Source organism: Gadus macrocephalus, chromosome 21 (genome assembly GCF_031168955.1).
Source record: "Gadus macrocephalus chromosome 21, ASM3116895v1".
NCBI classification, from domain to species: Eukaryota; Metazoa; Chordata; class Actinopteri; order Gadiformes; family Gadidae; genus Gadus; species Gadus macrocephalus.
This window is the reverse complement of record NC_082402.1, coordinates 7,190,867-7,215,491: the sequence shown is the minus strand read 5'-3', so window position 1 is coordinate 7,215,491 and position 24,625 is coordinate 7,190,867. Positions and strand designations below refer to the sequence as shown.

The 24,625-nt window shown below is 46.2% G+C and overlaps 1 protein-coding gene across 5 annotated transcripts; it reads left to right on the top strand.

The window, feature by feature from the left end:
• Nucleotides 1-248: 248 nt before the first annotated feature.
• map7b (microtubule-associated protein 7b) lies at nucleotides 249-24,430 on the top strand. Of its 5 annotated transcripts, none has more exons than XM_060042203.1 (19): nucleotides 249-355; nucleotides 8,872-9,018; nucleotides 9,614-9,691; nucleotides 9,947-10,110; nucleotides 10,630-10,747; nucleotides 11,918-12,019; nucleotides 12,521-12,631; nucleotides 14,547-14,666; nucleotides 16,329-16,495; nucleotides 18,219-18,361; nucleotides 18,913-19,190; nucleotides 19,588-19,744; nucleotides 20,484-20,655; nucleotides 20,834-20,938; nucleotides 21,017-21,067; nucleotides 21,158-21,191; nucleotides 21,430-21,553; nucleotides 22,003-22,178; nucleotides 22,330-24,430. In XM_060042203.1, the coding sequence occupies exons 1-19, from the start codon at nucleotides 310-312 to the stop codon at nucleotides 22,338-22,340; spliced, it is 2,304 nt and encodes a 767-aa protein (XP_059898186.1). In that variant the 5' UTR covers nucleotides 249-309; the 3' UTR covers nucleotides 22,341-24,430. The 5 variants fall into 5 exon arrangements, with proteins under 5 accessions (XP_059898186.1, XP_059898183.1, XP_059898182.1 ...); XM_060042200.1 differs by lacking the exon at nucleotides 249-355 and adding an exon at nucleotides 3,101-3,477 and having other exon boundaries at nucleotides 18,222-18,361; XM_060042199.1 differs by lacking the exon at nucleotides 249-355 and adding an exon at nucleotides 3,102-3,477.
• Nucleotides 24,431-24,625: the final 195 nt, after the last annotated feature.

Sequence of the window (24,625 nt, the reverse complement as noted above, 5' to 3'; positions counted from 1 at the left end):
GTACAGGGTAGGACTCATATGTTATTGATTAGGAGTCATTGGCTCACATATGGTGAAATGGAGTTTAACGGCCTTTGCAGGTATATCAAACCAATATCTAACATTAAACTTACTTCGAAGCAGCCAGTAAATGAAGCTATAGTGTACTGTCCTAAGGCGCACTGCACACGTCCACAAAAATAGAAACTGCGTTCACATTCTAGCATCTAGTCCCCCACCTGTCCGCGGGGAGGCGCCAGAATTCCCGGAACCATTCCTACGTCCACTCGATTTCCTACTGCTAATCCATCTCAGCTCACGTCAGGAGAAATGGCGGACCTGGACGGCAGCGACGCATCTCCTGCCGAATCCCAAGGTGAGTTGTTATCAGCATTAAAGTTGACTTGACGAACTATTGTGGATGGTATAAGCTCGGGACAAATAAGGTCAACATTGTCAAAGTAGAAGGTGTTTTTTTCTTTTTTCATTCGCTTTGAATCCTTACCAGAAGTTGAGGTTAGGTGTAAGGAGCGCAAACCGGGTCACGGGAATAGGATTAACTCACAACCTAGTCCCTGGTGGTTTATATTTAGTGATTCAACCTTGTTTTTCCGAGTCTGTTGAAAGTTTGTCTTGTTTAGCATTGTTTTTATTGGGATTTCTGTAGATGTCGCTGTCAGTAGACACCTGTTGCTGACATTTTTCCAGCTTTACAAAACGCCCCTAGGGCTTCAAATTCATCGGGTTGGACTGACGTGACAGGTGAATGTGTGTACAAAGGGTCCAGAAGCTTCTCTAGAACGCTGCAATTACAAAAGGTGTTACAGACACGCAATAGTAATACACCCAAACATGCCGTAGGCTGGCCTACTTTGCCAACGTATCAACACCCTAATCGCTGTCCTATAGGTCAGAGAAGGGAGAGGGAAAATGTACTTTGGAACGAGGAGTGTAAAACGAAAGGAAGGAAGTTATTCGTGTCCATTTCTTTGTGGATTGTGAAACAAGTTGCCCACACTGATGAGATCAACTGTGATGAACGAATAGTCTGTATGGGAGTGTTAATGCCTGTGGGCAGGTTCTAAAAGTGACAACTTAATTACATTAATTTGGCAAACATGCCATTGGTGCAACGTTATGCTATTGCGGCGAGAAGATGTAATCATGTAAATAGTACCCACACACATAATTTGTTCTGGATTTCTTTAGGTGAAGTGTGTGTGTGTGTGTGTGTGTGTGTGTGTGTGTGTGTGTGTGTGTGTGTGTGTGTGTGTGTGTGTGTGTGTGTGTGTGTGTGTGTGTGTGTGTGTGTGTGTGTGTGTGTGTGAAGGGCGTGGAGCCAAGACTATCGGGTTAAAGTCTCTAGCGTAGGATTACAGTATTACTCCATAGACTACTGTGGGAACAAAGATTGGCTGACTGTTTTTGTGAATGTGTGTAGTCCTAGAATGGCTTCTGCAATGAGTTTTGGAAAAAACATTCATGAAAGCCCTGGGCTTCCCTTGGTTTTATATGAAGATTCAAATTCAAGTGTGGATTATATAAAATGTATTTTTTCACATCACAGCTCTGCTATACGCAATGCCAGGGCTACCCAATGCTTGATATTTCTGCAATGCAGCATCCTCAAGCCCATTGGTGAATGCAAAACATTCAATGTACACTTTCAGAGTGATGCAAGGAATCGCTATGCACTCATGCATTGCAACCACAACTGCACACAATGTGCATAAAGAAAGCTAGTTTTGTAGTGGTCCTGTGTGTGCTTTGGGGGGGGGGGGGGGGGGCATAAGCTGCCATAGAGTCTGCCAAATCTCTCTCTCTCTCTCTCTCTCTCTCTCTCTCTCTCTCTCTCTCTCTCTCTCTCTCTCTCTCTCTCTCTCTCTCTCTCTCTCTCTCTCTCTCTCTCTCTCTCTCTCTCTCTCTCTCTCTCTCTCTCTCTCTCTCTCTCTCTCTCTCTGCATCTTAAACTGAGAGTTCAGCACATCTCCTTGCCTCCATCTCTATACGTACACCTCTTTCTCCCCCCCACATACACACACAAGCGAATTTACTAAACAATGCTGGGAATGAGCCTCTGCAGTGTTGACACCACTAAAAGTGGGTGGAGTCGGAAGCCACCTCTCCTGTGAACAAACACTTTATACAGACACTAGCAGAAGCTAGACCTGTTTAGTTTGCTGTGCGTGTGTGTGTGGGGTAGTACGCGGGTGTCTGTCAATGCATTGTGGTAACTGCTGGCTTAGACTTTCTGCATCAAGGTCGCTCGCTCACTCCCTCACAGAGTCTCTGACATCATTGGTCCACGTGCTGCTGTCATCAGGGTTACCCTTCCTGGTATCGCATCTCTCCCTTTCGTTATCTCCACTAAATATTTAAATCGGCTGCGTCTGTGTGTCCTGCCTGCACCCTTACAGCCAGTAGCATCAAGTCAGTTTTTGTCCGTTTGCATTCGCAGACCGAGGGATCGTAGATCGAGCTCAGTTTAAACACAGGGCAAAGAAAAGAGACCTGTAGTTTTACCAGTGTGTAGGAGAAAGATTAGGAATAGTGTCTCTTGAATTGAGGGAGAGATTTATTTGGGGACTGAAGGACAGCAGTCGCACTTCCACTCCAGTTATCAGGATTACAGTTTTTTCATCTTGCACCAGGGCTCATCATCCTGCAAGTCTCTCGCCCTCTCCTTCTCTCTCTCTTGCTGTTTCACTCTGTACCTCCCTCTCTCTCTCTCACCACCACAGTCAGTATGGATACGGCACAGTGAGTTGCTCCTTTTTTGTTTGTTTTGTCTCTCTTCTTTCGTTCTCCCGCTTTTCGATACTCCAATTTCATAATTCTTCTCTCTGCCCCTTCTCTCTGCCCCTCCTTCAAACACATCCTTATTGACTTCCATCATTGTTAGTGTTCTCTACTGCCTCTCCCTCTATCTCTCCTTCCGCTATCTCTCCTTCCTCTCTTGCGCTCTCTCTCTCTCCCACTCGCCACACTGTCGTAGGCTGACAAGTAGCGGCCGTGTTAGCATTGCAGCTAGCGTTAGCTGTTGCACAGCCAAGTCACTGCTGCTGAGGATAGAGCCAGGTTGTTTGTGGGGGGGGGGAGGGAAGAGGTAGTGGTGGTGGGCGGGGGGATAACCTGCAGAGAGAGAGAGAGAGAGAGAGATACCACCGTGCAACCCACACCAGTGTCATCCTCCAGCACTGTCCTCCAGTGACCTGCCTCCATCGTACCCCCCTACCGACACTACGGGGTGGAATGGGCTGGACTAGGTGACACAGTTAGCCAGCTCGCTAGTGGGTTAGCGACAGGGGCAGGTGATGCTCGACAGTAAAGAACAATTAACGGGAGGAGGAGGAGGAAAAGGAGGAAGTGGTGGATGTCCACGGGGCAAAAGCACACTGAGGAAGGGAGCCAGCCGCTCAGCCATCCCTTCCCTCTTCACCATCAGGGAGGAAGAGGAGGGAAAGAAGCAGCGTGGGGCTCGCAGAAGGAGGAAAAAAGGTAGAGGAGATTGAGTGACAGGTGGATGTGGGTTGGCATTGCCTGGCTCGTAGTGTGGTTTGTATGCATGGAGATTTATGTCGTTGCTGTGTGTGTGTGGCTGGCAGACATGCTGGCAACTAAGGTCTCTGGGAAATGGATGAACAAACAACTTTCCAAAGTTGCCCAGAGAGAGTTATTGTAATTTCTATTTTAAATCGATGAACCATGTGAAAATTCAAGAGAATTTTTTCAACGTTGCTCGATTTGTACAAAGTGGTAATTGCAAACACCATTGAGGGCATCCATTTGCCTTCAGGGAGCTCTGTTGACGTTCGTAGTGACAAGCAACTGTCTTGTCCAATTGTGTTGGCTTGTGGAAAGTGTCTGACACCCTGCAAGGGAGAGAGATGGGATTCACCCTCCCTGATGTGTGTGGGTGTTTGTGTGGCTGTATTGCATGGCTATGCACAGCTGTCACTCAGCAATTATTTGTGTGACTGTGTCATTTCTTGGTTGTAAGCCATTGTTATTCTTATTTATTTATTTTTAAGATGGAGGCAAAAAGTTTTCAGACAAAGTTCATGTTCAGTCCTAATTAGTTATGGATTATTTCTTGGCAGACCGTTTAGTGTCTGGTCCTCCTGTCTGGCCTGAAATTCGATGAGGATCAATAAACTGAGCAGGGAGTTATTGGTGGTACAGCCGGTTTGGTGCTGTTACACAGGAACATCGATGTCTTTCGGTCTTGGCTCTCAGACAACCTTCTTGGGTTAATCCTTATGGGCAAAAAACACCAGCTTTGATTTGGGCATGGCTGTGTCAACTCGCCCATCATAAGATGCAAATGCTCTCCTGGCATGTAGAAATTTCCCCTTCATCTCCCTAACTTTTTCCATCACCAGGCTGAACCAGAGTTCAAGGCTCATGTTATTGCTTTGGACCGTTACAGTCCCATCTAGTGTTCCCAGGGGGCATGAACACAGAAGTAGGCCTAGCACTTTAAACATGAATAATGGAGAGCATTGGAGACTAAAGACAGCATAGATACGGAAGTCTCATGCCAAAGCTCCATTAAATGTTTTTATTTATTTATTCATAATAATCAGTGGCAGCTGCCGTTTTCATAATCTTAATTATGCAACGTTTTATCCCCAAAGCATCAAACTTAAGGTCAATGTAGTTCATCCCAGGCTCAGGGTGCCCGTGTGTCTACTGAAATTGTCCAAGGCTAGTCATTGATTAGACTTGGGCTAACATGCTCTTACCTTTACGCTGTTTACCTGTTAGCCAGGACGAGGGTGCCTCCCATGGGGTCTAGAAGGAAGAGACACCCCTGCTTCTGGCCACTAGCCTTCACCGGCTGGAGCTTAGCGTTTAGCTTAGCATTAGCGCCAGCTAATCCTCTCAGGGCGCAGGATAGGCATGAAGCAACCCCCCCACCGCTGTGTTAGCCTGCTACCCATAGGCCAGTGCAACCCGGCGCTAATCGCTAACTCTGAACATTTAATCTGACTGCCGCTGGTACTACATGGGACACACACACACACACACACACACACACACACACACACACACACACACACACACACACACACACACACACACACACACACACACACACACACACACACACACACACACACACACACACACACACACACACACACACACACACTTTAGAAATAGGAGAGGGTTGGGCAGATTAAAGAGTCATTCTCGACACTGTCCCATTCTCCATCTGTGTGTCTCTCTCTTTCAAATAAACACATTCCCAGGGTAAAGGATGGGACTGGCTGGTTGGAGTTGGAGAGAAGCCACAGATTGGACGACATACAAAACCAGTTTCAACAACATTTGGGGACACGAGACAGATTTCACCGCTCTTGTCTCTCTCGATCTGGTTTCCCTTTCACTTTGGAGTCCCTTGGCACTGCTGGAGGCTATCTCCTTCTTCTGTGGCGTGTGATCTTCCACACTATGGATTCCCTACTGGACTTTATCTTCCCCTGGGGAGGATGCCGCTAGTGGGCACCATGTTTGATATGGACCCACCAATCTGACCAATCGGAGGGGACTGCGACCCCCCCCCCCCGCTTGGAATCATGTCACGATTTAAGTGTCCAGGTAACGGCTTAAAACAATACGATTTATCGTTTTTACGACCATTGATTATTCAAACTTTGCTACAACACTATAACAAATTAAATTAAAAGCAGACTCTGTGAATTGTTCCTATTAGTAATAGTTAGTGTAGCCTGGTAAACTATAACCTCAAATCCACTGTTTGATTTGGTCAGTGACTATGTGATCAGCTAACACTGCGGTACTTTGTCCTGCAGTATATTGGGGTTGTTTGGACGCCCTGTCATAAACCAACAATATGCATAATCTATTTGCATAATATGTATATTAGATCTAGACCGAATTATGAAACAACAAATGAAGTGTTTGACAGACGGAGGAGTAACTGGTGCACCAAGCTGGAGGAGTGAGGTGCGATGAGGGTGTTTAGGGGTCATCCAGTAGCCGAACAGGGGGGCACTTCCCACACTGCCACCCCAGATAACAGATGTAGAGATCGGGCAGTACATTGGAAGGTGGCTGCTTCCATCCTCATCTCCTTTAGTGGCGTCAGTTTTGGCGTGTCTTTGAGCCACACCGCACCTCAAACTGCTCCATGCAAGCTGGAGGTCACCTTGAATGGTCGACCCCTGTGGTCGACATAGTTTGGACTGCCGGTAACATCAATGTCAGGTTGAACGTAACCATCACTCTTTTACACACTTAAGTGATTACGGGTGGGTTTCTCGTGGCTATGAATCATAAGGCAGTCCGTTTGTGTATGGACATCTATGAGATCTTTAAAGGGGACCTATTATGCTTTTCGACTTTTATGACCTATAAACGTTGTTATAATGATTGATAGTCATGTTTAACCATGCACAAAAAACTATGTAGATTTTCGGGAAACTCTTCCTCTCATCTGGGCGCTTTCAGCCTTCTCTGTCAATGCTCGGTTTCGTCCTTCTCCGCCCCGTCGCCCCCCTTCTGCCAACCCAACTCCGTCGTGATTGGTTACCTTCCTTGAAGCACGCGCGGGCAGATTTGACCAGGCATATGGGGGCGCGGCAGGAGTGCCTCTACGTCTACGTAGATGATTTCCCGGAAATGTGAACAAGTGAATCGCAAACGTTGTCCCGAGTGTTTAGCGCTCTGCACAGCCACCCCAGACTGTCAGCAGGGAATACGTCGAAATGCATGTACGTCATTATTTGACACTTTAGTATGGTTAAACATGACTATCAATCATTATAACAACGTTTACAGGTCATAAAAGTCGAAAAAGCATAATAGGTCCCCTTTAAAATCAAATTATTATATGTTTGCTAAAATTGATCATCAAATATCCATCTATAGCTTATGACCGCAATCTCATAAATGCGCCATCTTATAATTTTCCAAACATCCTCAATGTGGAGGGACCTGAGATTTTTTGTCTCAATATTTACACACCATCCTTCCTGCTGGGCTATTATCCAAACTTCCGAAAGGTTATACCACCCTGTGTTCCCCTTCAGCTGGTTCCATTCAAAAACACCTCAACCCTGGAATAGTTCTGTCAAGATAAATGCACTGATATCGGAACGTTATCATAATAATTTAACCCTGATGATATAATGGAAGAATGCAGTAACCTTCACAGAATTAACTAAAGGCATTCAAAAATGCCTTTAGTATTATTCTAAACTAATCTCATGGTCTGACTACATCATCGCTCGATACATTGTATGTTAATGCAATAAGCTTTGGTTAATTTGTGTTTCTTTGCATGTATTTGTATTGCTTTGGTAAATGTTGTTATGTGCAGCTGTTCATTATTAAAGGCCCTTGCTGAAGGATATACCTGCGGTAAAGATGACCAATAATTCTCAAAATAAGTTTCAAAGAGAGCCGCAAAGAGCCAGAGCAGAATAATTGGGCCTACTGACAACAAGATGTATGTTCATTAGGTTGACAAAGGGGCCCAGTGTGCCTCCTTCCAAAGATGGTAATGATTATCTTTCAGAAAGATGAGTCTGCAGATATTGTCTCTATTGTTGTCCTGGGTAAACATAAAACCGGTTTCATTGAAGCGACACTATGGGCTGGATGTAAACTGGTGTAATATGTGGTTGCAATTGCACTAGGAATGCAGATATGGGTGAAATGCTAATCTGGGTCACAAGATCTGTCACTGTTTTATTATTTGAGTTTTTTCTAGGACAGTCTGGTGTCTGTGGGGACTGTCCTTCCTCTGTCACCCAAGATGCATAGCCACTGAATTTATCTTGGGTTACTGGAGATGTATGGGGTCAAATAGATATACTCTGATACTGCTGTTCTAATGTTGGCCAGTGTATGCAGCTGTAATGAGATCAACGTCAGTGTTAATGGGAATAATTGCCCAAATGTGCTGAGTCATCTTTGGGCGCAGAGTGCGTTTATCAAGTGGTTTTGTATGAGCTGTCAGGACTCAGTGGACCGTATTGAGCTACATGAGGTTATATAAAGAAGCAGGACCGGCTAAGGGAAAAATGACACTTGTTATTTCAAATATTACTTTAACAAAATAAAAAAGGCAAAAACACTCTTTGCCAGTTAAGTTTAAATTGTTGGTTGTAATTATTGTTTGTTGATAACTGTTTCTACCCCCTAACACAAGATGGTTGTGTTTATTATATACTGACTGACCTTTTGAAAGAAATATACAGCCAAGACATCTTTAGTCATTACTATACACCTCTCAAATGTGTTCAGTTATAATTATATTTTATATAGTTTTGCATTTGCATGTGTATTGGTATGATGCCAAAAATAATCACTGTACTAACTCGTATTCAAACAATTAGTTATGCAGGGGGGATGTATTGTATTCTATCAATCTGTTGCGGTTCTCAATTCTGTTAAGCCTCCATTAAGACTTCTGACTCGTGTGTGTGTGTGTGTCAGTCTGTGTCTGGGTTTTACTACAAATAAATTGTACACATCCTGGTGTCTGCATACGAGAGTACCAGCTTTCTTTCTTTCATTTGTGTGTGTGTGTGTGTTTGCATGTGCGTGTTCTTCCTGGAAACCTCTTCAGCTATCCCAATTACAGACAGACTGTCTGTCTGTCTGTGTTTTCATACATAAATGTAACACCTTGGATCTCTCTGTCTCTGTCTCCGTCTGTCTCCTCTCTGCTCCCTGCTGACTCTCATCTCTCTCTCTCTTTCTCTCTCTCTCTCTCTCTCTCTGTCTCTGTCTGTCTCTGTCTCTGTCTCTGTCTCTGTCTCTGTCTCTGTCTCTGTCTCTGTCTCTGTCTCTGTCTCTGTCTCTCTCTCTCTCTCTCTCTCTCTCTCTCTCTCCCCCCCCCCCCCCCCCTCCCTGCAGCGTCTTCCTCCCAGGGCACAGCGGAGGAGGGCGCAGCGTCCTCCACCTCCAGGGGGATCTCCTCCGTCTCGGGCCAGACGTACACCGTCACCCTCAGCACGGCCGGCAGCAGCAGCAGCCCCCAGGGCAGCACGGCCTACAGAGCAGGTGGGCTCCCCACACCGCAGCCCTTCCTTCAGAGTGGCTTTCAGAGTTAGTTGGACCTGGTCACAATCCAAGAGCGTTTGATTTGGATAGCGTTCAATCAGAGCAACCGTCTCAAAGGGCTTCACGGGCCATTATGTATGACACCCCCTCCACCTAGCCCCCACAAGGTGCATGCTCCCATGATTATCAAGGGAGAAACCACTAGAAGGAACGCAGAGGGGGGGGGCCGTCTCGAGATGGTTGTTTAGTGTGCTCTGTGTTATCGGTTATAGACTTTGATTGGTGTTTCATTGTCGTTAATTAAAGATACCGTTATTGGCGTGTCCCAACTATTAATAAATAAATAAATAAAAAATGTAACCATAACGCAGAAAAAACCCATAGGCTCTCAGTTGGACTTATTGAACTGGATCCATTCATAAGCATATCATGACGTAGTGTATGTATTTATGTTTTGATATTCTGTGCAGATGGCCCCTAATATAATTTTCGTTCAGCCGGGCTTTAATCAAATCCCATTCATGGCCATTGCACGAGTGATTGAGTGGAATCGTTTCATTGCCTCACCCGTTTCCCTTTGTGTTACGCTGTGCAGACTCTCTGCTTTACAACAAGATCGATGAGAGACAGAAGCTGGCCCGAGAACGCCGCGAACTGCAAGAGAAACAAAATGGTGTGTATTCTGCACGTGTCTGTTTTAGTGTGTCTTTGTGTCGAGAGTTTAGGCAAGGTTGTATGACCTCCAGCTTTCACAGCGGTTACTTCTACACAAACCAGTTTGTGTATCCTTTTGTTTATTGAATAAACCTCCTTGAATGCCTTTTGATAGCTGTGGTCATTCTTGACTAACTTCATTCAACTCCATAGAACCTCTGCATATGTTCTTAATGTGTGTGTGCGTGTGTTTGTGTGCGTGTGTGTGCTTCAGCACTGCGGGAGGCTGAGTGGCAGGAGCGCGAGGAGCGCGCCCGGCAGCAGTACGAGAAGCACCTGGAGGAGAGGAGGAGACGGCAGGAGGAGCAGAGGTACAAGGAGGACAAGAGACGCATCGCCGTGGAGGAGAAACGGCGGAAGAAGTTAGAGGAAGATCAGGTGTGTGTGTGTGTGTGTGTGTGTGTGTGTGTGTGTGTGTGTGTGTGTGTGTGTGTGTGTGTGTGTGTGTGTGTGTGTGTGTGTTACGTACCAACATTTGTGTTGGAAACAGATGTCACCATCTGTAAAATCATTATACAGCCTTGTTTCAGTCGTTCGTCAATGCAATTTATCAATTGGTTAGAAATCATTTTTGCCTAAAGTTTTAAATAATTTTTAACACATATCCAGTGGTCACAAATAGCACGGCTACTTTGTACCCTGCTAAATGTTGAAATGTTATTAAAGTTATGAGGTTTTGTATTTGAAACCGTATTGACCTTTGTGGGCTGGATTACGTTCAGCACATAATAGCTGGCTGAACTGGTTTCCACCGCGTCACTACTGTAACGTATCCTCCATCCTGCTGGTGATCTCATCCAGACCCCGCGGTCACATCATAGTTACACTGGAGGATCAATATTGAATAACGTTTCCTTTATGGAGGCCGTAAAGTGATGTGGGGTTATTATGGGATAGGCTCGCCATGAAGCGGTGATCCGCCGCACCTCGGAGCGGAGTCAGAGGACCAGACCCAAGCCCAACCGCTGGTCCTGGGGGGGGGCCCTGCCCACACACACACCCAGCACGCACGCAGGTAACACACACACACACACACACACACACACACACACACACACACACCCAGCACGCACGCAGGTACTACACATATAGACATGCACACACACACATCCAGCACGCAGGCCGGTACTACAGTCACACACACACACAAACACACAAAGGTAATACACACATGTAATACATGTAGTATTACCTTACACACACATGCACACAGGTGATGCACACAGGTGATACACACACACACACACACACACACACACACACACACACACACACACAGGTAATACACACATGTTATACATGTAGTATTACCTGTGTGCACACACACACGAATCCACAGTTGATGCACACAGGTGATACACACACACACACACACACACACACACACACACACAGGTAATACACACAGGTAATACACACAGGTAATACACACAGGTAATACACACAGGTAATACACACAGATGATACACGCGTGCACACAAACTCAGTTACTACACAGACATACAAACGTGCATGCAAACAAAAACACACACACACACACGCAGGCACTCATGCAGATAAACACACACAAATGCACCATGTGCACGCAAACACACGCCTATAGCACACACATAAAAAAAATTAACAAAACACACCTGAAGGCACCTATTGAAGCACCTATGAGATGCATTGCAGTGTAGTGTAGCATTAAACACACCTGCTTTCTCTCCATAATGAACTCTTACTGGCTGTTTTCACCCTACCGGGCACCGGTGCTGTTTTACTACTGCTGTTTATTTAGGCTTTGACTGTCATGGTTAAAAAATGCAAATAATGTGTTATGAATGGAAACCGGTCAGGTTGCCAGTCCCTCACGCATGTGTGTGTGGTCCTTTTGTAGTTTTGTGTTGCTCGGTGACAGTTTTCTCTTTGTTGTTGTTTGTACAGTGAGTTGCACTTCCCTGGTAATGCTGACTCACACCCTTCTCCACCTCTCTCTATCTCATACTCTCACTGGCATTTCCTGAATATTTGTTGTACTTTTGGCTAGTTCTACCTTTTGGAAAGAATTCAGTTTTTTTTATTCTTTCCCCACCCAGGTTTCCCTCACCACCGCACACCAATGTTTGTTCAGTGATTTGATTTTGTTCTCATTCTCCTATCTGTCTCTCTCTCCTCCCCTCCCTCTTCCTGGCTCCTGGTCCAGGATTTGTCGAGTCAGCTTTCCTATATCAACTTGACCTTGCAGGGCTGGAGCACTTGCAGGGTGCTTACAGTCAGTCGCGCAGATATGGAATGGCCTCACAATGTGAATATATAAACACGTTAGCCAGCGGTTAGCCGACTAGCTTGCTAGCTGTAGAAGCTGGCTTTACCATTGCCGTCCAGTTGGTGTTTTTCGTTCAGTGGTTTGTGTAGCATGCAGTGTGTGAATACTTGTGTTAATATTGAACGATGTATAGATAACATAGAATCAAGTTGTCCCTAATTCCCCAGGTCCTTTATTAGTCCTAAGAAATCGCCGCATTTTCCCCATCTAACAAGAAACACAGCTCATACACTCTCTCTCTCTCTCTCTCTCTCTCTCTCTCTCTCTCTCTCTCTCTCTCTCTCTCTCTCTCTCTCTCTCTCTCTACCTCTCTATCTCTCTATCTCTCTATCTCTCTCTCTCTCTCTCTACCTCTCTACCTCTCTACCTCTTTGCCTCCACCTCTCAAACTGCCTCAGCCTCCACCTCACTCTCTCTTTGTCCGTGCCCCTCAGGTCGTGTGAACCTAAGTCCTTGTTGTGTTTGTGGTGTGTTGTGTAGATTCAGACAGGCGGGCGGTCTCCACCATGAATCTGTCAAAGCACATGGACCCCATCATAACGAAGCGCCTGTCCCACTCATCCGCCACACTGATGCACTCGCCAGACAGAGGTGAGAAACATGGGAAGGACACTAGTCCGACCCAAGCCAAAGGTACTGTGTTTTTATCCGCAGTGTGAGTTCATTCTTCTAACTTGTTGCTATCATTAAAGGTTCAGTGTGTAGGGAAGAGTGGCATCTAGCTAAACAGACTTTGCAGACATGGAATATAATGTTATTACATATTTTTTAATTGGTGTAAAGAAGTCAGCTGAAAATAAGAATTGATTGTGTTTTCGGCACCTTAGAATGAATATGACTTATCTCCCTTGGTATGACGCTGATAGGACTTATATTCATGTGAATTATGTAGAGCACCTGATCAAATATTAATATAATTGTTATAATTATATCTACAAATTTATATATTTACGGTTCCATGTCCAGTCAAATGAATATAACTCATAAAAATATAGAATTGAGTCACCATGGAACAACGGATTTGTCTCCTTCAGTGCTCTCAGTAGCCTGCGTGTTGTGAATACCAGTGTGTTCTGTTTGGCCGTCTCGTCTGTCACTCACAGCCTTGCGAATGAGGACAGCCTCCACTCCTGTCCTTAGCAGCTCTCAATCCAAACTCCGCCTCCACCAGGGGAAGATCACCCACAACAGAAACACAGGTTTTGCCTGGGAAGCTTGTGGTCGAAGATGTCATCCACGTTAGCCTCATCATCACTCATAACCAACTCTGAATCATTAGTCAAACGATAACAGCGGAAAACGTTTACATCACAAATGTGTTGCAAACGTGGAGCTATCGTTTGCGGAGATGGCGTTGTGTTGGAAAACACGAGTGCACAAGCCATTTTATTTCCTGGGCATGCCATACTGTACACACTTTAAGGGACATGAACTAAGAAAAGAAAGTAGGGATGTCACTAGTTATTAGTCGATCCATACGTGCCAACATGCTGAATAATGAATTTCGGTTCCTTCATAATAAGATTTCTTATTCATGATTTTTTGATAATCTGGAATTCCCTTTTCTGTGCAAGGTATAAAGGTCATTCATTGTTTTGCATTACCAGGTTTAGGGTTAGATTGTGAATGTCTTGAGAGAGCTGTGCATGCCTCTGTTAGAATGTCGTTCCCCGGGCTCCAGCATGACCCCTTTCTCTAATCCTCTTGGTTAATCTTTAGTTTTTTTTGGGAACGCTTTGCTCTGTTTGTAATATCCTGATCACCCAAAATGTTTTGCTTCGAAACCACTCTGAATCCATGATATAATATTGATATTACGTAGATGTTGACACGTTGCCACAGTTGAACACTACCACATTTTAAGACATTTTAAGTATTAAATAAATAAAACATACATTATAATGCATAATACATTTGAAATATACCACAGTACTACGTTGTCAGGCATAGCACCCAAACATGAATAAGAGATAAATGTCAGCAGAACAGGTGACGTTTACCTTTACCACAGGCCTAAACTGAATGGTAGGGCGTGTTTGGTGTTTTGTCGGACACCGCTTGCATGGTGTCCATTGTGTTATTTGACTGCACTCCTCCTCCTCCTCCTCCTGTTTGTATCTGACGTGGTCTGAGGTCTAACTCAGGCTGTTTGCTCATGGCTGTGGTGATCATGCAGACTGCATGCAGCTGTGAATGTGGCCCGGCCCGTTCATGGCGAGCGGCATGGCATGTGCCTTGGCAGCTATCTATTATCTATTATTTCTGCATGGTCTGCTGAGAGGCACATGTATAAGTTATAGAAGTGCTTCTTCAAATACTTATCAAAATGTGTGTGTGTGTGTGTGTGTGTGTGTGTGTGTGTGTGTGTGTGTGTGTGTGTGTGTGTGTGTGTGTGTGTGTGTGTGTGTGTGTGTGTGTGTGTGTGACTGTGTGACTGTGTGTGTGTGTGTGTGTGTGTGTGTGTGTGACTGTGTGACTGTGTGACTGTGTGTGTGTGTGTGTGTAGGTCTCCGTCACATGCCTCTGTCGCCATGGGAGAACATGATGGTGAACCGCCTGCAGCAGCCCACACACTCCTACCTGGCACGCAGCCGCAGCACAGCCAGCCTGGCCAAGGAGCTAACAGGTAACACACACACGCACACAACCTCACACGCACGATCCTCTAACGGACCCCTGTCGTTTTCCTTTCTACCTGTCAAAAGATGCTTTTCCTAGAGCCATGACAACGGCATGTTCATTGAAACTGTGAATCACCTGAGCTGAAACTTGTGTTGTAGTAGAGAAGGTACGCGTGCAAGAATGTGTACCTTGAACTTTTGAAACCAGAGAAACCTGGAGTCTGGGTGATCAGACTAAGCCTGATTTAAAAAGCATTACGCTGACTTGTACTTAAGTTACCAGCCTGTATCTGGAACATATAGGGTGTAAACGCACGCACGCACGCACGCACACACGCACCCACACACACTCCGTCTTACACAACCTTAAATCAGAGGCCTAAACAAGTGAACTGTTAAGGAAGTTTTCCCCCTTTTTGGGGCGCCTTCTCCCCCTGCTGTTACCATAGCAACTGTGCAAGGTGCCCAATTGCAATTGACAACGTTCACACAGTCGATGTCGATGCAGGGTTGCATGCTGGAAATAACGTAACCTGCACTGCAGACCATCATGCAACCAACGGTGGCCTTAAAAAAAACATTTTATGCAATGTAAATGTATTATTTAATCTAGGACAGTCATGGTTACCTCCAACAGTCTAGGCCATAGCGTTGGCTTTGTGTGATGCAGATGATCATGGAACCACTGTGGTTTGACAGTTGGCTGGGAGACAGAACTGCTGGCTCTTTCTCTCTTTCTCTGTCGCCCCAGCATCTCTGACCCATTTCCACTTTTCGAGCCATGTTTTGTCTGCCCTCTGCCTTTGGCCAGCAACACGTGCTCTTTCGCGCATTCATACCCCATGTTGGATAAACATGTGCTCTTTAGTGCACGTGTGTTTCTCTGCATGCTCAAAGCTTTATCTTGCTGTGTGGATTGTTATGTTTACCACTGTCTGTTATGGTCACTCTCTACTCCAACCTCCTTTTTTTCTATGGGAAGGGATTTAACCGTAACAATGGTTCTCTATTCAAAAAGCTCAAAGACTAGTTTGTTGAACTCTGTCTAAGAAGTGAAAGAGACATGCCCCAAATGCTAAGTGTGGGCCTGTATCCGGGGGCAGCCAAAGATGTTGTTTATTTAAAGGCACAGGTTATCAACGATATTTGATGCATGGTTTTAACTTAGGTTTTAAATTTAATACTACGGTCTTCGAGATACACCTAGTAGTCTTTCATCCAGCATATTTTCCCAAATACTTTCAAATTTTCCTCTAGATCTGCACCTCTCAGTCATATCAAAAACTCTAGTGGTGCTGCACGTATCCCCCGATAACAAACACGCAACAAGATTTCAATTAACTCTAATGATCTTTCTGTCTTTCCTCCCGATTTCCTCCTTTCATCTTTCCCGTCCCTATCCTGTCGACCTTCCAAATCCCGCCCCTCTTTTCCTTCTGCTCTTTCTGCTAATCATCCATCTAAATACCCTCTATTCCTCCATCCTGCTCCCCCCATCCTTCATACCTCCATTCTGCTCCTCATCCGTGCATCCTCCTCCCTGTTCACACTCTCATCCATCATTGGTCTGCATTAACCCTCATACTCCCATCCTGGAAAATGACGCGCGGAAACCCCCGTCTCCCGCCGCTCCCCCGACCTCCTTCCCGTGTCCGTAACCCCCCCAGCCCTGCCTGTGTGTCCCCGCTCAGTGTCCTGCCAGCCCACGGGCCCCATGTCCTTCAGGGCCCTGCAGGCCCAGCCACTGCCCCACTGCCGCAGCCACGACCGCAACCTCAGCCGCGGGACGCCCCCCTGTCCGCCCTTCTGCAAGAGGAACCTCGGCGCCATGCAGGTAGAGTGATGTGTGGACGGATGTATGCTCTCATCAGCCTGGAAAAGGCCAGCTTTGTTCAGCTTTGCTCCTTTTTCATCCCCAGGTGTGATGGTAATTTCCTGAATTTTCCGTCTGGGATCAATTAAGAATGTTGGATAAATTTAAGAAGCTATCCTATTTTTAGATTGTAAGTCATTAAATGCAACCCACCCTACTGGGACATCACAGACTGTGATAAATAGGGTCAGAGTCGTAGCGGGAGAGTGCTGCGTTTGAATTATTATTACATTTTCAGTTTCCTAAGATCCACCCAAGCACCAAGGTGGTTTTTCTGCCTATACTACTGTTTTAATGTGGTTTCAATGCGATTGCATAATCAGGGAGGGAGAGAGAGAGAGAGAGAGAGAAGTGCACCAAAGATTAGCATAGCTAACGATATTCAGAACCACACTCTTCACTGTCGCTATCAAGGCTCCCTCAGGTGTGGGAACAGCTTCCTTCCTTTGGCGGAAACACAGAACCTGGAGCCGCATTTTGCCTATGCACTGTCAGAAGTGATTTATGCCATGTGATTGCCTGAAACGGAGGGAGAACAAGACAAGCGTGTCACAAAATGGCTGCCGCACATGGAGCGACGCATATGGGCTCACCTGCACGACCTTCTTACTTTCTTACTACCTGTACAATCCGTCTGATAGCCTGCCCCAGACAGAGGCAAGCGTGTGTGAGCGAAAGTGTGGCCAATATTTAGTTTCCCTTCAAACATATCCTGAGTTTTCCTCAAAACTTGACGTGTAGTATTAAAGCATGGCCTTCAAACAGCCATATTTCATCAAGGGATGCTTGGTCGTGCAGTTTTCGTTTTTTTCCCAATCTGTTCTGTTTTGGGACATGCTGATGAGTGTGGACATGGTCGTCCATCTCCCAATGCGACGCTCGCTCCCTTTGCTAGACAGGCCATCTGTCCTGCCAGTGTATTACAGCTTATACCATTAAGGTATTTAAAAGAGGACATCTCGTAAGCTACGACATCAACCCGTGTGTCCTTTCACACACAAACACACACATATGCACGCATACCCACACCTACAAGACAGTGAAAGTACACCACCACTCCTTAATGACACATACACTGTCCTATTGTCACTGGTGTCCAATCCCCTCAACATGAGGCCCAACTAGATGTCTGTCAAGTGTAAGAGTGTTGTATTGCTGTGGTGCCTGATCTATGCAAGGATGTTTAACAATTGATTTCAGTCTTTATGATCGTTTATGATGCCTGCTTGTCTTGGACGTCGGCAAGGGTTTTAGCATGAGCTGGCAGCCTGGGAGACAGAAGTCACTCCAGTGCTCAGGTCATAGAGAGGATGGTCAGCTAATCCGGGCACAAGCCACTCTATCCTAGCTGTTGGCAAGGCACCTGCACTTTGTCAACAAATATGGACTCGGCCATGTAAAGTAGACGCTTGCTCCTGCACACAACAGCGTCATCCTTCTGTTGATATAGTAATGTTTACTGCCGTCAGTAATTGTCACTGTACAGTGTCAAGGGAGGCTATTTTTAGCCTGGAAACAACATGAATAAATATGGAAAAGTTTATAGATATGTATATGATCTATATGACATGTATATTTGGACGTGTATTGGTACACGGTAGCATAACATTTTATTGTTTTGTCATTTTTACAATTGTCTCCTCGCTTCTTCCTCTATCCCTGTTCTGCCGCTGGTCGTTCGCAGCAGCACAAGGAGGGTGACTTCACCAGGAAGTCCTGGAGCAACCTGACTCTTCCGCTGGCTCCTACTCTGTCCGTGGCCCCTAGGAAACGCTCATCCTCCCCAGGGAAGAAGAAGAGTAAAGCCACGTCGCCCTCTCCTGTCAGGTAGGAGAATCACACACATGAAGGCCGGCCTACCTGATATTCAGCCAGCTTTTTTTTTGTTTGCACTTCCATCTCACCCACGTCACCACCTGCTTTCCGACCGAATCGAAGGCCAATCCGCATGACTTTTTGCGGGCAGCTTTATTTTATTGGCATCGTGTTTGGTCGTTCCTGGAGTCGGTAGCTTCGCCTGTTCCGCCATTGTCAGTCGACACTAAAATCCTGCTGCCTGCCAATGAAGGTACAGAGAGGACCGCCTCTTTGTGGCGTTCTCTCTCCTGATTGGATAAAGAGGGAACGGGATACCCTAAACATTTTATGCAGAGTGGAGAGATCGGGAGACCCATGCTACTGTCCAAACACTGCAATGACAGCGATGGCTGTTGGGATATAGAGCTATTTAGCGCTTATTTTTTTTATAGAACTCGCTAACAACGCCTTTTTAAACACTATCAGTGTGTAATTTCATTTCTTCAAAATTTCAACAATCAAATGCAGTGTGACTTGAAAAGACATTTGACATTTGTGAAATGTGTCCTCTCCCTAAACAGACCTCCACAGAAACCCATCGGCCGACCCCTGACCCCCAAACTCATCAAGTCCCCTGTGGCCGACGACCCCGGAAACATGCGTCCGGTGAAGCTGACCCCCGAGATCACCGTCGCCCCTCCCCCGACCTCCGCTGGAGGCGGGAAAGGAGGAGCGGAGGAGGCTGAGGGGGGGAACCGGCTGCTGAGCCCACCCCAGCCTCGGCCTCAGCCGGTGGGCCAGAACAGAAGCAGCCCGGAGCAGGCTCCAACAGCACCGCCTCCAGTCACATCCAGCCCTGGTCGGTTCCTCACCAGTCGCCTCCTTCTGAGCCACAGCTTCTGAACTTAACATTGGTCATTTAACTTAACATTGGTCACTTGACTTAACATTGGTCATTTAACTTAACATTGGTCATTTAACTTAACATTGTTATTTAAGTAACATTAATCATTCATAGTCTCATAGTTCTTTCAATTCTCTGTCTCATTTTTCTTATGGGATAGATTGCTCGATTAAACTTTTAACCAATAAAAGAACAAAACAAAGCAATGAAAATAACGAATCGGAACCGTTGATGATTCAGAATAATGACACCCGAGTGGAAAGTGCGGAGAGGCTTTCCCGGTGGGCAGCGTGTCCCCCCAGACGACCTCTGACCTGCGTGTAACGGGCCCGGGTTGGTTGTGTCCCCTCAGAGGCGGCGGCGGCGGGCAGCCCCGCCGCCCCCAGGGCCTCGGCGGGCACCACGGACCGGGAGGAGGCCAGCCGCATCCTGGCGGAGAACCGGCGGCTGGCCCGCGAGCAGCGGGAGAGGGAGGAGGGGCAGCGCCGCGAGCAGGAGGAGCAGCAGAGGTAATGATAAGCATGGGTTGAATTTATATCGCGCTTTTCTAGACACTCAAAGACGCTTTAAAGTGAAGGGGGGACCTCACTCACCACCACCAGTGTGTAGCACCCACTCGGGTGATGCACGGCAGCCAATCTGCGCCAGAACGCTCACCACACACCAGCTTGTGGTGGAGAGTGAGGGAATTAATGAGTCAGCCAATTATACAGGAGGATGATTAGGGGGCCAGATTGAATGAGCCGGGTTGGGCCAGGACAACGGGGAAACCCCTACTCTTTGCGATAAGTGCCCTGGGATCTTTTATGACCTCAGTAGGAGGTCGGAGGTGGAGGTCGCATGTGTTGTGGGATTTCAAACGTATTCCTGATTTAGTTTACCGCGACGCCAGTCACTAAGTTAAAGGAAATATTGAAAGTTGTTCCTGTTTACAACATGATTGCTATTATTTATCGTTTGCTTTATTGTTTGAGAATAACATCCATGTACAGTCCATTTGTAAAGCTCCACTCCGATGCGTATTTTATATCCATATAGTGTCACACAAGCAATGATACTTTTTGTGTGATACTTTTTTGTATGCTGTGTGGGAAAACTGCTTCTAATCGAATATATACAAAAGATCCTCATAAAAACGGTTGCAACATTTATCATAATCATTCCCTTCAGCCCAAAATAGGGTGCGAACCACCAGTCGAGGGTTCAGCTTTCTAGAAGGTGTGTGTGTGTGTGTGTCTTGCCTCCTAGACTTGCTACGGAGGAGATGACCCGTCGTAAGGCAGAGGAGCGGGCGAGGAGGGAGGAGGAGGAGCAGAAGCAGGCCGAGGAGAGGAAGCTGAAGGAGGAGGAGGAGGAGAGGTTAGGCGAGAAGGAGAGACTTCAGAAGGAGAAGGAGGAGGCGGAGAAACTCCAGAGACAGGTAGGAGCAAGAGCCCGCCGGAACTCAATGAATGTGGTTCCTCCTACAATGCTGTAGTTTGAAAAGTGTGTGTGTGTGTGTGTGTGTGTGTGTGTGTGTGTGTGTGTGTGTGTGTGTGTGTGTGTGTGTGTGTGTGTGTGTGTGTGTGTGTGTGTGTGTGTGTGTGTGTGTGTTATAGAGGGTGGAAGAGGAGGCGCGGCAGAAGGAGGAGGGGGAAAGACTGAAGCAGGAGAGGGACAAACATTTCCAGAAAGAGGAAGCAGAGCGCAATGAGAGGAAAAAGGTACACAAACCTACACCAACACACCTCAATGTTATTCTCTATTGCTGTGAAATGACCTTTGTCTTCTCCTCCTTCCAGCGCCTCGAGGAGATCATGAAGAGAACGAGACGTTCAGATCCATCAGAGAAGGTGAGAAACCGCGATTCTATGGCAAAACAAGACGGCCATGAGCCACAGCACGCTCCATCACTGACCCTTTGTTTGTCATTTCCTTTCCAGAAAGTTACACCTCGGAGCAACGGAGGCGATGCAGGTAACCACTTCCACCTGGCTGTTAGCTTCCACCGCGGCTCTTAAAAACAGAGCTCCTGGCTCTCCTTTTGATTCTAGAACCACCGGTGTGCAAACAGGTGTAACAAAAGTATAGTGTTAGTGCAGGTCGCATTTGTTGGCTTAGAACTAAACAATCTAAAGCACAAACATTTTATTTTGTTAGCAGCGTATTATAAATGAGGTATTGATGTTGAGTTTGATTTGTTGCCTTTCCGCAGCAGTGAGCCCCTCCCAAGAGACGGCCCCCAGTGCTCAGCATCAAAACGGCAACGGCCACGCGGCCCCCAACTCCACTCCGGCCCCCCCCCCTGACACCAGCATCTCAACACCCCCTGACGGCAGGTAGGAGCAAAGACCGCTCAAACCCTGTTCTCTAAGGGATGGCCGTTCAGCACTTTTGTAGCAGATGCTGTGTGTACGTGATGAGGACTGGGACATGGGACATACTGCTGGGGATTTCACTGATTACCACACATGTAGAGCCACCAGATGACCCAACGACGCGGGCTCAGCCGATGGACGCATCGTCTGCTGCACAATGGATTGTGGGGCAGAATAACCAGAAAAGCATGCTGGCTTGCATACTTTGAAACGCAACCAGATGTAGTACAACATCCTAGTATTTTTGGCATACTGCCCTTCCCATACTATGTATTGGGACATACTCTTTTTCTGGACTACTAATAGTATGGGTATTAGAACGCAGGGAAGCTAGCTGCAGGAACTCAGAAAACAAATCTGGGAGTTTAATCCACGCCCGATCTACTCCTCCCTCTGGTCCTCCCCGGCAGAGAGAACGGGGAGTTTGAGGAGGTGATCACGCTGCCCCCCGGCTCCAGGCAGCGGCCCCCCGGGGAGGAGCAGCAGCAGCCGCCTGAGGAGAGGGACCGTGTCATTGCCTTCAGGGAGAACGGCCTCCTCAAGCCTCTGGGCGGGAGGGACGACCTCACGGCCAAACAGGAGACAGGTCAGTGTGTGTGTCCTTCGTGGTACTCTGTGTCTTGCATTCACTCGGTCAGCGGAAGCTCTTTGGTCGAACGGTGACGCTTGTCCCACGATAATAACAATAATAGTGTCGGCTTCATCTAGTTCTTTGTCTCCTTCCTAAAATATTTTAGACGTTGCCTGAAGTGTGTGCACGGAGCTGGGCGAATGCACACACATAACAGAGCGGTTGGAAGGAGAGAGTGACGGCACACAAGAGACTGGAGTGGTGGTGGTGGTGGTGGGGGGGGGGGGGGTCTACCTTGAAATAAGGAGCGAGGGACCACCTCTAAGGCCACGCCCCCCAAGGTAATGAAGTCCCCCCTCCACACACACACACACACACACACACACACACACACACACACACACACACACACACACACACACACACACACACACACACACACACACACACACACACCTCTCCCTCCCCCTGCGTCCTGCTGATCTGAAGTGCACCGTAGCTGTCTCCCAAAGCTGGCATTCTCCAAAGAACTCTCCAAAACATCCCCAACAGAAGCTGACGGGATTCTCGTCAACCGCACACTTCGTGCTTCCACTCCGGGAGTCGAGGAGGATCGTCTCCGACCACGACACTTAGTTTGCCTCCGGGCGCGCAGTGTGTGGGGTCTGTTCTGGTAGGACATCACCGCTCCCCTCTGCTTCTGATGACCTGGTCGTGCCACCCCTGAGATAACAACAGCAGCAGCAGCATCGAAGATTCCCACCGTATACGTTGCAGTGGCTATGGCTGTGGGGGGGGGGTGTGTTTATAACGTGTAATTCCTGTAAAATAAGATCATGAAAAGTCTTGATACTTTCTGTTGCTGTAGAGCGTAGCGCGACTTACGGAAGCAGCTGGAATTCCCTCTGTGCCCCTAAGTATTATAAGGTTTCCCCGGTGTCAATGAAACCTCATAATTCTACCGATCATGCTTTTCTTTAGAAATAATAGAGGAAATAAAGAATGGGGAGTGGCCTAGTCATTGATCGCAGTCCTTGGTGTTAATTTAAAATAATCCTATGTAATGAACTTGTAGCGGTTTGAGATGCTCCCGTTTACTGTAGAGTTTCTGCTGCTGTGTTTAGAAGACTTTAAAGAGTTGAGGGCTGATAGGTGGATTCAAAGAGAATTCTCTCTCAGCAAATAATTATATGGGAAGAACTGATTTGTATAGATTTATAACAATTGCTTTTAAGACCCCATTATTCATTTTTCTTTGATTTAATGGTTCCTTTTCTTGTTTCTCCTTTAAAAACAAGGGCAGGTTGTTTTGCTGGTCCAAATTGGCAGTGTTCGAGGGCCGTGGTACTTGGGTTAAAAATACACTTTAAGGAAGGTCAATAAAGGGTGGTCTTCGTTTTATTTTTTTAAGAAGAAAACCATGCAAGGGTGAGATTTAAATAGTGAAACGTATGCATGCTCTCTGAAATGACCTATTAAAGATGGAGGTGAGTTGATTGAGGAATAAATGCTGCTATTTTTGACCTTCCTTTGCCTTACCGCATTATCCCAAATGAGGCTAAGCGTGGACTTCGGCCCAAACTAGTCTTTAAAAACCAAGGGGTGAGAAATAAAACATGTGGAATTGACCCTGGCTGCACGCTTACAGAATCCTGGACTAAATGTGTTTAGTTATTGTGGCTCCCGTTCTATAGAATGGCTTCAAAACCACTTTAATATAAAATGCATTGAAACCAGGATTGACTGGAATGTTATTGAAGAATTATGACTCTTGTCATCTCAATGGTATGGGGTGTACAAAGTCATTGGTACTTATTAAGCAATAATACTTGAAATGTAATTAGGCTTGTGTAGACATGTTTTACCGCAGACTGTAGAAGTGAGCCGAAAAGGATCCTGAGAATTAACGCTCAACTCCAGCCTCACCCCAGATCAGACCCATCGCTTCAAAAGCTTTGCACTTAAAACAGTTTTGTATCTTACAGTATAGCCCATTGAGTATTTAGAAACACTTGTTTATACTATCAATACATTGTAATAATACCTACTATACTGAAATGCAACGTAATTAAGGTTATTTGGTTTAAAGTGGTTGAAATGCAGTAAATAAAATGTTTATTCTGCATCAGATTCATGAAGAGGAGCTTCTTAACCCTAGATGAGGGTGGGGGATGCACACTGGAAATGCTTTAGTTTCTTAACTACTGTCCATAAAGAATCATTCCCAAACTGTGCTTTATTGCATGTTAATAAAGTCTTTAAATTTGGTCGCGATTGATGCTATTTTCTTTTGGTTGTGTCGATAACCTCACCCCATTCGTAGAGCCCATTACAAATAGAAATGACCCAGGGACACATTAGACATAGTACTACAAATGTATTTTCAGGAAAAACCCAGTACAAAGACATCTATTCAGACAAAGTAATGGGGGAATGTAAACGTATAAAACAAGATATACAAA